A 13,406-nucleotide genomic window follows, 5' to 3' on the forward strand; every position below is an offset into this window, starting at 1 on the left:
CCTCCACTGCCTTCTGAGGCAGAGAATTCCACAGATTCACAACTCTCTGACTGAAAACGTTTTTCCTCATCTCAGTTCTAAATGGCCTACCCCTTATTCTTAAACTGTGGCCCCTTGTCACACCCAAGTGTTGCATGGCATATCCCTGTTTTTAAAAAGACACACAATAGTTCAGTTTAGTGAAAATCTGACAGATTTTCCCCCATTTTAACAGACGCATTTTATCAGACGCTAACCCTAAAATGACACATTTTATTGAATTCAAAATTCACAGATATTTAAATAAGTAATTCAATATTCCCAGATGGTTATTAGTTAAACACCATTTAGGAGAGATATTTGAATACAAAAATTCAATGATTTAAACTCTGAGCCGGAGTTTGTGGAAATTTGTTTTTCTGGAAATGTTAGCGTCACCTGAGACATAGTGGTATTCGGCTTAAATGTTTATTGGGAGTGGAATAGAGAAATCACACGTCATTTTAGAAGCTAGATTAAATAGAATGGCAAAGCCTCTCGTTTTCACATGATCCTCTGACCACATAATAAACTAAGACTTGCACGTATTAAATTAATGCCTTGTGTAGTCACCTATTCCTTCTCTCCAGAGATACTGCCTGCCCCGCTGAGTTACTCCAGCTTTTAGTGTTTAAATTAATGCTCTATTTTCTGAGCCTCTGATGAAGAACCATGTTGGAAGCCGACTTGGAATTGTAGAGCAAACGTGGATTCTGGGCATTCAGCTTCAGAGAAAACATGCTCTGTAATTGTGACTTCGAACAATTAAGAGACCGGCTTGGCAGAAGTTGAGTTTTGCATTATTTATAAATGTTAGACCATTTGTCAGTCATAATTCATTGTTAACACTTTTATTTACATATTATCTTTGCAACCCAAGAGCAGGACTCAAATAATAATCCATCGCTGGTGTACTAAATGGACTCCAGTCAGAAATAAATTTGATGATAAATTATTAAACAATACTGTTACAGAAGATGCAGACCGTGACAATACTCCCCAGATACGTGCTCTTTGATAGTCCCAGAAAAAACAAAGCATGAGAAATGGAATATCTTTTATCAAGTCAAAAAACAGGAAATTGTGGTCTCGCTGCTGGCATCTTATCAAGGTTTATCACTACTAAAACTGTTGGAGAACTTACCATTACTAAACCTGTTTGATAATAATTGAGAAATTTGGAAGAATGCTGATTTATGACATCAGATATATATGTAGGTAACTGACAATACAGACTGGAGTCTATTAACTACACTACAGATGGATTAGTATCTGACAAAACATTTATTTATCTACTAGACCAAGTGGACCCGTTGGGCCCAAACCTCTCCTACATTGGTGCAGCACCCTCTCCTCCCTCCCTCCACCCCCCTCCTCCTTCCCCTCCCCCTCCATCCCCCTCAATCCCACTTATCCTCCCTCCTCCCCCCTCCCCCTCCCTCCCTCCCCTCCCTCCTTCCTCCCTCCTCCCTCGGAGATGGATTTATACTTTAAAATGTGAATAACTTTAAAAATGTAACCCCGATTTCAATGAAACTTCTTCCATTAGCACCAAAGGGACGAGAGCGAGGAAGGTGGGCCCTAAATTGTCACGCTATCGTGTACTGTTTTGGCTGTAGTTCAGGAACAAACAAACAAACAAGAGTTTTAGTATATAGATAGATAGATACAAAATGCTGGAGTAACTCAGCGGATCAGGCAGCATCTCTGGAGAGAAGGAATGGGTGACATATCGAGTCGAGACCCTTCTTCAATCTCGAGTCTCGACCCGATATGTCACCCAATCCTTCTCTCCAGAGATGCTGCTGACCCGCTGGGTTACTCCGGCATTTTGTGCCCATCTACGGTGTAAACCAGCATCTACACCATGTGGATCATCACTGGCTGCCTACGCCCTACTCCGACGGATCTCCTGCCGGTGCTCGCAGGTACCGCACCCGCCAAGCTTCGCAGAGAGTTCTTCACTCATAGGCTGGTGTGCAAGGCCCCATCGGACACCAAACATCCTTTGCACCACCTCGCCCAGGATTCACAGCAACTGGGACCTCAACGCCTGTCATCTCGTCACCCTTTCTCCCGTCATGCAGCGACCCTCTGTGGCTCCGGTTTCAACATACTAGGAGCATAGAGAACCAGCTGGGAACAGACATCACCACCTCCTCAATTCACCGTCGCACCGAACACCACAGCCCCACCCGGCTCGGACACGTCCCGCAAAGAGTGGGTCGCCCTGAACCGGCTCCGCACAGGGGTCGGCCGGTTCAACACCAACGTGCATCGTTGGGGGTTGCGTCCATCAGCAGCCTGCGTGTGTGGAGCAGACCAGCAAACAGCGCGGCACGGCATTCTCGACTGCACTGTCCTCCATCCCCCTGGTGGAGAGGTAGACTTCACGGCCCTCGACAACAGCACATTGCACTGGCTACAGCGCCTGGAGGGCGTTACATAACCTCTGCTGCCTCAAACGCAAGAAGAAGAAGCATCTGCAATTCCTTCCTACACATTTATTTCTCTTTTGTCAGACAACTGACAATTAACTTACTGACCTCTGGCAAGGGGTTGCACAAAAACCTTTTACCTCTTAGCGCCCATCCTAGTCACACATCCTTCTGTTCAGGAGTAAGGTCACTGTGCATGCAGACTGTAACGAAGGGTGCATGGACAGTGAAGGGTCTCGACCTGAAACATTACCCATTCCTTCTATCCAGAGATAGAGGGGGGAAGGAGGGGGGTTGAGGGGGGTGGAGTGGGTGAGTGGGGGGAAGGAGGGGGGTTGAGGGGGGTGGAGTGGGTGAGTGGGGGGAAGGAGGGGAGTTGAGGGGGGATGGAGTGGGTGAGTGGGGGGAAGGAGGGGAGTTGAGGGGGGGTGGAGTGGGTGGAAGGAGGGGAGTTGAGGGGGGATGGAGTGGGTGAGTGGGGGGAAGGAGGGGAGTTGAGGGGGGATGGAGTGGGTGAGTGGGGGGAAGGAGGGGGGTTGAGGGGGGGTGGAGTGGGTGCGTGGGGGGAAGGAGGGGAGTTGAGGGGGGATGGAGTGGGTGAGTGGGGGGAGGGTTGCCCCAGGAGAGGCCCGCAGGAGAGATTTGGACACAACGTCAGTCTGGTCACCACTAAAAATTGTTATTTCAACGTAAGATCATATGTAACAGTTATACATGAGCACTTTCACACTTATCAGCTGTTCACACAGTGGGTATACCGTTTAGCGGCAATAAAAACACATTTCTAGGAACAAGGCAGCTGACCACAAAAGTTGTAATTACAGTACAAATCTTTGCTATCCATGAGGGAGAGCGACATGGAACTCCCATGGAATACAAATACAACTGATACCACCAGGCCTTTATAAATTCAGAATTGACAGGAGCAGAATTAGGCCATTCGGCCCATCAAGTCGACTCCACCTTTCAATCATAGAGTGATAGTCATGGAGTGATATAGTGTGGAAACAAGCCCTTCGGCCCAACTTGCCCACATCTTGCTCAACATGTCCCAGATACACTGGTCCCACCTGGGTCCATATCCCTCCAAACTTGTCCTATCCATGTACCTGTCTAACTGTTTCCAACATTAGGATAGTCCCTGCTTCAACCACCTCCTCTGGCGGCTTGTTCCATACACCCACCAGCCTTTATGTGAAAAAGTTACCCCTCAGGTTCCTATTAAATCTTTTCCCCTTCACTTTAAACCTATGTCCTCTGGTCCTCGATTCACTAACACCGGGCAGGAGACTCTATGCATCTACCCGATCTATTCCTCTCAGGATTTTATATACCTCTATAAGATCACCCCTAATCCTCGTGTGCTCCAAGGAATAGTGTCCCAGCCTACTCAACTTCTCCTTGTAGCTCACACCCTCTAATCCCTGCAACATCCTCGTAAATCTGCTCTGTGCCCTTTCCAGCTTGACAACTTTCCTATAACATGGCTGAACTATCTCTCCCTCCTCACCCCATTCTCCTGCCTTCTCCCCATAACCCCTGACACCCATACCAATCAAGAATCTATCTATCTCTGCCTTAAAAATATCCATTGACTTGGCCTCCACAGCCTTCTGTGGCAATGAATTCACAGATTCATCACCCTCTGACTGAAGAAATTCCTATTCATCTTCATAAAGGAACGCGTTTTAATTCTGAGGCTATGCCCTCTGGTCTGTGACTCTCCCACTAGAATGTACCCCCCCCCCCCCCCCACACACAGCGGTTTTCCCACACTGGGGTCTCCATTGTCCTTTGTTCTCCCCCCTCCCCAATTGTCGTTTGTTGTCCCCCCACCACCCTCACGGCAGTCCCCCTCACACTGGGTCCACCATTGTTCTTCTCCTCCTCCCCCTCACGGTGGTCCTCCATGCTCTCATTGACCGTCAACAGTGGGTCGACCCACGAGGCATCGCCGCCGCTGCGAGGCTTCACCACCGACAAAGCCCCATCATCGCGAGGCTCCACCACCAACAAGGCCCCATCGTCACGAGGCTTCACCACCGACAAGGCCCCATCATCGCGAGAATCCACCACCACCAAGGCCCCATCATCACGAGGCTTCACCACCGACAAGACCCCATCATCGCGAGGATCCACCACCGACAAGGCCCCATCATCACGAGGCTTCACCACCGACAAGGCCCCATCATCACGAGGCTTCACCACTGCCGCCGCTGAGGCTTCACCGCGATCAACACCCCACTTCATGCCTCCGTTTGTATACAGACATCCACTTCTGCTTTGTAGCAAATAAACCCCCCAAATAAATATGCTTCACTAATGTTCTTAGAAGCACTCCTAAACGCACTACGATGTTTAAGTACAGAAAAGGACATTATCTTCTTGAGGAAATACTTGAATGGATTGATAATTGCAAAAGGTGATCAATTTTGAAATCACGTTCTGTTGTGTAAACAAAGACCAGGCACAGAGCAGGGACTCACTTAACCAATGGACATGTATCAAAGCCTTTATACAAACAATGAAGGTGGACACAAAATGCTGGAGTAATTCAGTGGGACAGGCAGTATTTCTGGAGAAAAGGAATAGGTGACATTTCAGGTCGAGACCCTTCTTCCAAACAATGATTGGCTCCTCAATATGTGCATGCACACAGACCCAAAATGTCATCTGTCCACTCCCTCCACAGATACTGCCTGACCCATTGATTTGGGTCCAGCACTTTGGGTTTTGCTCAAGATTCCAGCAACTGTGGTTTCGTGTGCCTCTTTGAACTTTATTCTCCCACATTTCCCAATCTCACCACAACCCACGAGCAGCCCCAACACTCTCCATAAACCCGTCTCTAAATGTCAAGGACACAAGGACTTGGCCAGGTACCAATTAAATTGCAAATTCTTCATTCACATTAGCTTCAATGAAATGGCAATTTCTGATGTTAAATTTGAAAAACTTTCTAACTTAAGCTGTTTAGTTCAGACTCACAATTTATTGCAGAAGTATTCTCTAAACATGCCGTTTTACAATTTTAAGTCTCGCTCAAGTCTGATTCACTATGTACCTGATATTACAATGCTCACCTCATTGCCCCAGATGCTTAATCTAGTTCTTCAAATTTTGTCATCTGATGTCTATGTTAATAAATAGGAATCACATCCTCTCACATTCTTTGTTTCTTCCATGAATATAATTACCGATCATTCTAAAGAGCAATTAATGAGAAAACTTCATTCAAGCCATTGGTTTTGGATTTCAGGCAATTATTTTTTCTCTGATGGGAACATTGTCTTTAGTAATGCTTAAAGTTTAAAGTCTACCTTCCTGGATTTTAATATACAAATGCCAAAATTCCAACCATCTGCACAAAGATCGACCTGAAAGAGTTATTCACTCTTAACACAAATGCACACACCACCTTCTTTTAGTGCGTAAGTGTGAGATGGAGAGAACAAAAGAAAACAAGCAATAGAGAGAGACAAAACAAAGATGGATACACACCAATTATAGACACAAAAGCTTGATTATTGTCATAGGGTCATGTGATAAGAGTAGAATTAGGCCATTCAGCTACTCTCCCATTCAATCATGGCTGGTCTAGCTCTCCCTCCCAACCCCATCCTCCTGCCTTCTCCCCATAACCCCTGGCACCCGTACTAATCAAGAATCCATCTATCTCTGCCTTAAAAATATCCATTGACTTTGCCTACACAGCCTTCTGTGGCCATGAATTCCATAGATTCACCACCACCTGACTAAAGAAATTCCTCCTCTCCTTCCTAAAGGAACGTCCTTTAATTCTGAGGCTATGACCTCTAGTCCTAGACTCTCCCACTAGTGGAAACATCCTCTCCACATCCACTCTATCCAAACCTCTGTCACCTGTTTCATCAGGAACAGCAGCAAATAATTTATGATTCATGACATCTAATACATTATATGATTTCAATATCTCTAGATTGTTGAACTGATGGTGGGGAGAACAATTGGTGAATGATATTAAGTACAAAGTTAAATATTTTGAAAGGGAAAAAAAATCCTGCAAATTTTAAGCATATATATCTCAGGGGTTTCAGGAGAAGTCACCTGTATGAATATAAATTCAATACATTTCCGAAAAATATAACAAAATAGCATACTGATCTTGAACTTTATAAATGGAACCAAGGAAGTTTTATTGCACTTTTTAAAAAAAGGTTTGTCCCTAAATGGAGGACCATGTCTAATTACGGCTACCATACCTTCAAACAAGCATAAGCCTTAATGAGGGCAAAGACATTTACAAAAATGGTCCAAAGAAAGAGGAATGAAAGTTACATCAATAGAAAATGGAGCAGGGAAGGACGAGAGCAGAATTGATAGAATTTTTTAGAATCACGAAGGGTCTAGTCAAGGAGTCAAGAAGCAGAAGATATTCATTTAAGCTGATTGGCAAAAGAAGATATGAGATGTTTTCCTGCAGTGAAGAGTCATGATCTGGAGAGCAGTTTCTGGAATAAAGGTGAAAGCAGATTCAATCGCCGTTTTCAAACAGCAACTCGTTAAGCACTTAAAAGGAAAAATCTAGGAGTACAAAGAACTGGAGAAGGGGTAAACTAGACTGCTCATCAACGCATCGCATGGATTCAACAGGCTTCATTTATAGTGTTGATAAACACAACATGCTGAAGTAACTCAGCGGGACAGGCAGCACCTCTGGAGAGAAGGTATGGGTGACATTTTGGGTCGAGACCCTTCTTCAGACTGAGATTCAGGGGAGACTGGGGCTATGGGCTAAGGGTAAGGTATTAAAACAATAGATCAAAGCAGATGGTGATCAAGGAAATGTAAAAATGGTTCATTGCCAACACCTGCAGTTCCTTCCTACACATTTCACCTGTAGTGTGATGGTTCTTTGAAGTTATAGTACCTACCATTGGCCAAATCAACAGATAAACAATTTTCCTTGCACAAGATGTTTTTTATTTCTATTTTAACTCTGGTAGAGAATGCCATGCTGAAACCACTAAATCCTGCTACCTCATAATTTCACCAACTATTGAACAGTTTTATGAACATAAATACTGGGAAACAATGTATGAATTTTCTCTTAGCATTTTATGTTTCTGACAAAAAACGTGCTTAGTTCCACAGAGGCAATCACAACGTATTAACATGTTCTATCCACAGAATGGATGTATTGCAGAACAAATAATACCTTGTAAAACAGTTATGAATAACTATTATACACCAAAGAAATCAATAAAATGTTCAACTATTTTCAGTTTTGTGTGATAAATATAACATGTTCAACTCCGGTTACATCCACAGTTCTTTAATAATGGCCATGAGCAATGGTTACATTCCAATTCAATGTTGCCACCTGAAGGCTGGCAAAGGGGGAGTCAGTGATGATTCTGTTGCTGAATACCATATGGAAAAGACGCGGCACGGTGGCACAGCGGTAGAGTTGTTGCCTTACAGCGTCGGAGACCCGGGTTCGATCCTGTTATGGGCACTGTCTATAAAGAGTTTGTACATTCTCCCCGTGACCTGCATGGGTTTTCTCCGAGAACTTCGGTTTCCTCCCACACTCCAAAGGTTTACAGGTGAGAAAAAAACATTTTTACCCAGAGACTTGTGAATTTGTGGAATTCTCTGCCACAGAAGGCAGTGGAGACCAATTCACTGGATGAATTTAAAAGAGAGTTAGATAGAGCTCTTGGGGCTAGTGGAATCAAGGGGTATGGGGAGAAGGCAGGCACGGGTTGCTGATTGTGGATGGTCAGCCATGATCACAATGAATGGCGGTGCTGGCTCGAAGGGCCAAATGGCCTCCTTCTGCACCTATTTTCTGTTTCTATGTTAATTGGCTTGGTATAAATGTAAAAACTGTCCCGAGTGTAGGATAGTGTTAATGTGCGGGTACTCGGTGGGCTGTATGGCCTGTTTCCGTGCTGTATCTCTAAACTAAACTCAACTTATTTAAGAAAGTATTAATGAACACTGCGATCAGTGACAATTCTGAACCGGCATTGAAAGAAAGACATTGATGAAGCAATTGATGATAACTGGGCCTGGGAGACTGCCCCAAGAACATTGACAGCAATGGGTCTGAAATGACCAAACGTCCAACAAACACAATGACCTATTCTCGTATTGGGTTTGAATCTACTCCCACACATCCCTCTCCAAACTCACTGAATTCAATTTTATAAGGAGTGCTTAATCCTACACAGCCTTGATCTCACTTCTGGAAGTCCGCTCTTCTGTTTACAAGTGAATCACAGTGACAATGTCTTGTAACAGAATCCAAAGGGAAAAATGGTGAGCAAAGACCATGCTTTTCTTACAAGCAACTATCAGCTTAATAACATCAAAGACGACCATTTATTCACAAAATGCTGGAGTAACTCAGCAGGTCAGGCAGCATCTCTGGGGAGAAGGAATGGGATACGTTTCGGGTCGAGACCCTTCTTCAGACGGTCTGAAGAAGGGTCTCGACCCGAAACGTCACCCATTCCTTCTCTCCAGAGATGCTGCCTGACCTGCTGAGTTACTCCAGCATTTTATGAATAAATACCTTCGATTTGTACCAGCATCTGCAGTTATTTTCTTCTAAGACGACCATGATACAACACCTTTAATATACGCGCATACATCCTGAGTCACTTATCAGGACTGTTATCAACATTAGATTCATACCCACTTGGGGCAGATTGGTCACTGACAGGGTTTAAGAAGCACTTTAAATGATATAAGAGGCAATCTGGTGGTGAATTGTAGAAAAGGGGCTTGGCAGCTGACGGCACTGCCTCTAACAATGATTAACATTAAGGATACTTCAGAGAACAAAACTGGATAAATGATATATTTTGGAGCATGGAGAAATCACAGGATGGTCAAGCCCTGGAGGATTTGAAACATGAATGAAAGCCAAAGGTTGTGTTAAATTGTTTACTGTCTTCTTCCTTGCACGGTTTCAAGCTTTGCAATGCCATTTCTCTATTCTGGGCCTCTGCAAACCAGAGGCAGTTTGAGTCCATGAATATTGTTCATTAATTTAAACAAGATTAAACAAGAAGCCTTTGTCAAGAAAAGAATTTAAAAGCACCCATTTTCACATGCGGCTTATTTGGCTACAAATATAAAGTGTACCCTCCATTGTTCGAACCCTTCAAACATCAGCAAGCACCAGAAAGCCACCACTGCTTATTTTCCATCTGAACGACTGGAAATGCATTCAAAGGTTATATGTGCAAGTCTGTTTTCGTGCAATATTTCACCGCTTAAAATATTTGTATGACATGTTTCTGAATTTTCAAGACAAAATAAATATTATAACCATAACACTCAAATGCAATTTGATTTCTTTCAAACACTCACCATCTGAATTGGTTTCTTGCGAAGATTTCTCTCAGTCACTAGCTTTTCCTGTTCGGTGACGTAAAGGCCCTTCTGTGCAAGTGCTTGTACAACTGCATCATGGCCCAGGAATGGTTTGGCAGCATCACTTTTCAAGATCAGGCTCCCAGCACGACAGTACAGCTCAGCAGAAAGAAGCAGGTTGACAACGGGTGGCTTAATGTGTTCTTGTTCGTATTGGTCTGTGTAAAATGGATCCCCAAGTTCCTCTGGCACGTGATCTTGATAATAAAAGCAAAAGGGTAATCAGAATAAGTTGCATAAATAACACACGATAACCGGAAAGCATGCAAGGTGTTTTATTTTCGATCTATTGAATGATTTAATTGATCAACGAATCATTAAGTTTGAACATTTAGAAGCATTCAGAATCTCTGAGAAATAGAAATATTTTTGATATTTATCAACAATTGTATTCATAATCTAAAACAGTCTTAAATCCCCTGAGAATTTGCAACTCAATTGAAAGGGATGCCAATTTTTCTGAAAATCTCATATTCATGCTTTCCATTTTGGTGAAACTTTTCCACACTTCCTCGTTGGATATGACATTTACCAAGGGTACACCACTCAAAGCTACACTCTCTCTAGAACTGCTGACTCAAGCACAACATGAATAGCACAAAAAGGGGGGGCCTGGGTGGGGGGGGGGGGCTGCCGAGAACAAAGGGGGACCATTAGAGACCAAATACTGCGTGACTTAGTTGCCGCCCTATGTGTGGCGACTCTTTGCATACTTGTGTATGCAAAACAAAGAATCTCACTGTGACAGGTCACATGTGATAATAAAGCATCATTCATTCATTCATTCATTCACGTGCAACCAAGAAGCATCTGAAAATAAACATCGGACCACCAGGTAAGTCAATACACTAAGGTGTAATTGACTGCCAAACCAGGGCAAGGACTATGAACGCTTCTCAATGTTCCTGACATCCAAAACCGATCTTAAAATCAACTATATTTCAAAGTGTGTTTAAAATGCATAAAGTGAAACATTTAAAAACGCATAGACAATTGAAAGCATTTAAGCAAACGCTATTAAGTCATTACATCCTAATTCTTACCCTCTTCATTGCAGTGAATGAACCTGGTGTTCCTGTGGCAGATGTAATCTGGCATACGTTCAAGAAGGACATTTCACATAGTAACTACTGGGGATTGCAGGAAGTCGAGCTATCTGACATTGAATTATAGTTGGCAAAAGCCTAAGTGAAGAGCAGATAGCAAGCTCTTGAATTTTTTAAGCTTGTTCTGAGTATCAAACCTCCAGAAATGTCAGTGGATGGGGTGGGGAGAGGGCAAGGTGGTGCAGAGAACTAGGTGGAGAAATGTTACACATCCATATTTGGAATGGCAGAGCAAGCCAAATGCCACATTTTGAAAATGCAAACACTAATACTAACGTTTCTCAAAACCTCTGTCAGTAACTCCTAACTGGTGGAGTTTATATGTGAACCCTTAACCCAAGTCAAATGATCTAATTATTGTGTAGGAAGGAATTGCTGGTTTACACCGAAGGTAGACACGAAATGCTGGAGTAACTCAGCAGGACAGACAGCATCTCTGGAGAGAAGGAATGGGTGATGGGTCAAGACCCTTCTTCAGACTAACCCATTCCTTCACTCCAGAGATGCTGGCTGCCCTGCTGAGTTACTCCAGCATTTCGTGTCTCTTTGATATAATTATTGTTTCACTTTTGACATAAAGGAGGTCTCCCTGCAATCCAATTCTAGTTATAATGCAAGATGGAAGGAAACAGGTTCAATTTCTTCAGAACGTTTGCTTTTACAGAAACTATTTATTTGCCAATTATAGTCAAATAAATGATTTCAGACATAATTCTCAGACTTTTCCTTTTCGGGAATGTACGACGTGTCATAATGGTTGGAAAATGATTTTGCTTTCGGAAAACATGATCTTTTCTTCAATGTAAAATACATAACACAACAAGCTGGAGATGATACTCAACACCAATTCTGCAAAACCTTAACATAATAGAGGAATTTCATTACATTCAAATGGGACTCAACTACAAGAAAAATAAATGCTGTTACAATGACGCCATATTATCAGTCTGAAGAAGGGTCTCGACCCGAAACGTCACCCATTCCCTCTCTCCTAGATACTACCTGACCTGCTGAGTTACTCCAGCATTTCGTGATACCTTCGATTTGTACCAGCATCTGCAGTTATTTTCCTACATACCATATTATAAGCGGCTAATTTGTTCCTCAGATTAACTATTTTCTCTTTTTTCTGCATACCAAAGTTACAAATTTGGTCAATGCATCAGATATTATTCCAATAAATTTACTTACAGTCCACTAAGAAAGGGCAATATTTTTAAGGCATTCTTTTAGATTACTAACACAAATGTGAAGCAATAAACCATTATAAAGTGACAAGACTTTCATGCAAAATGTTCTGTAGGAAAGAATTTACAAATATTTACTCGCTGGACTCATCTCAAAAGTCACTTTTTCTAATAAAGTGCAAATCCAACAATTTATTCTTCCCTGCCAACTTTGCTGAACCATGTTTGTTGCCATGGGTAAGCAGTTTTCGAGGTCATGGACGAGGAAAGATTATTTAACCCCTTTAGCTTCATCCTCTTAGTTTTCCCATTGTACCATCCAACTGGATTGTTTCCCCCAAAATGCATGGCCTTGCAAATTATCCCAAGCATTTATTGTTCTTCAAATAAATCAGATGATTTTCTAATATTGGAAGTTTGGCACACTTATTTAAAGTGCACTTTGCTGGATATTTCATAACCACACTACAGTTGGCCTGTGCCACTTAGTGGAATATGTGCTGAAGCTACATTGGAACACAGAGCAGGGAACAGCACTCGAATAGGTCCTTTGGCCCACAATGCCTGTGCCGAACATAATGCCAAGACCAAATCTTATTTTTGCATATCCATATGCCTATCCAATAATCTCGTAAATGCCCCTATATCTGGTTCAACCACCACCCCCAGCAGCCCCTTACAGACACTGACTACCCTCTGTGTAAAAAAAAACTTGCCCCACACATGTCTCCTAAACTCTGTCCCTCTCACCTTAATACCATGCACCCTATTATTTCATTTTAGCATCCTGTAAAAACATTCTGATTCTCTACACTTTTTATGCCTCTCAAGTTCATATACTTCTATCAAGTCTCCCTCAGCTTTTACCGTTCCAGATAAAACAATCCAAGTCTGTCCAGCCTCTTCCTGCGTCCCTAAATCCAGGCAGCTTTCAGCTAAACCTCCTCAGCACCCTTCCAAAGTTTCCACATCCTTCCTAGAATGGGGCGACCAGAACTGCATGCAATACTCCAAACGCAGTCTAAAATCTGGCACGGTGGCGCAGCGGTAGAGTTGCTGCCTTACAGCGAATGCAGCGCCGGAGACTCAGGTTCGATCCTGACTACGGGCGCCGTCTGTACGGAGTTTGTACGTTCTCCCCGTGACCTGTGTGGGTTTTCTCCGAGATCTTCGGTTTCTTCCCACACTCCAAAGACGTACAGGTATGTAGGTTAATTGGCTGGGCAAAA

At 43.2% G+C, this 13,406-nt stretch overlaps 1 protein-coding gene across 5 annotated transcripts in view; it reads right to left on the reverse strand.

Annotated features, from left to right (window-relative positions):
- camsap2a (calmodulin regulated spectrin-associated protein family, member 2a) overlaps positions 1-13,406 on the reverse strand; it is a 127,988-nt gene that overhangs the window by 105,363 nt on the left and 9,219 nt on the right. For all 5 annotated transcript variants that reach the window (XM_078407823.1, XM_078407820.1, XM_078407824.1 and 2 more), the window contains exon 2: positions 9,822-10,081. In XM_078407823.1, coding sequence (XP_078263949.1) covers positions 9,822-10,081 — 260 coding nt within the window. The remainder of the gene's footprint in view (positions 1-9,821; positions 10,082-13,406) is intronic.

The sequence above is a fragment of the Rhinoraja longicauda genome, chromosome 11, assembly GCF_053455715.1.
Source record: "Rhinoraja longicauda isolate Sanriku21f chromosome 11, sRhiLon1.1, whole genome shotgun sequence".
In the NCBI taxonomy this organism is placed as follows: Eukaryota; Metazoa; Chordata; class Chondrichthyes; order Rajiformes; family Arhynchobatidae; genus Rhinoraja; species Rhinoraja longicauda.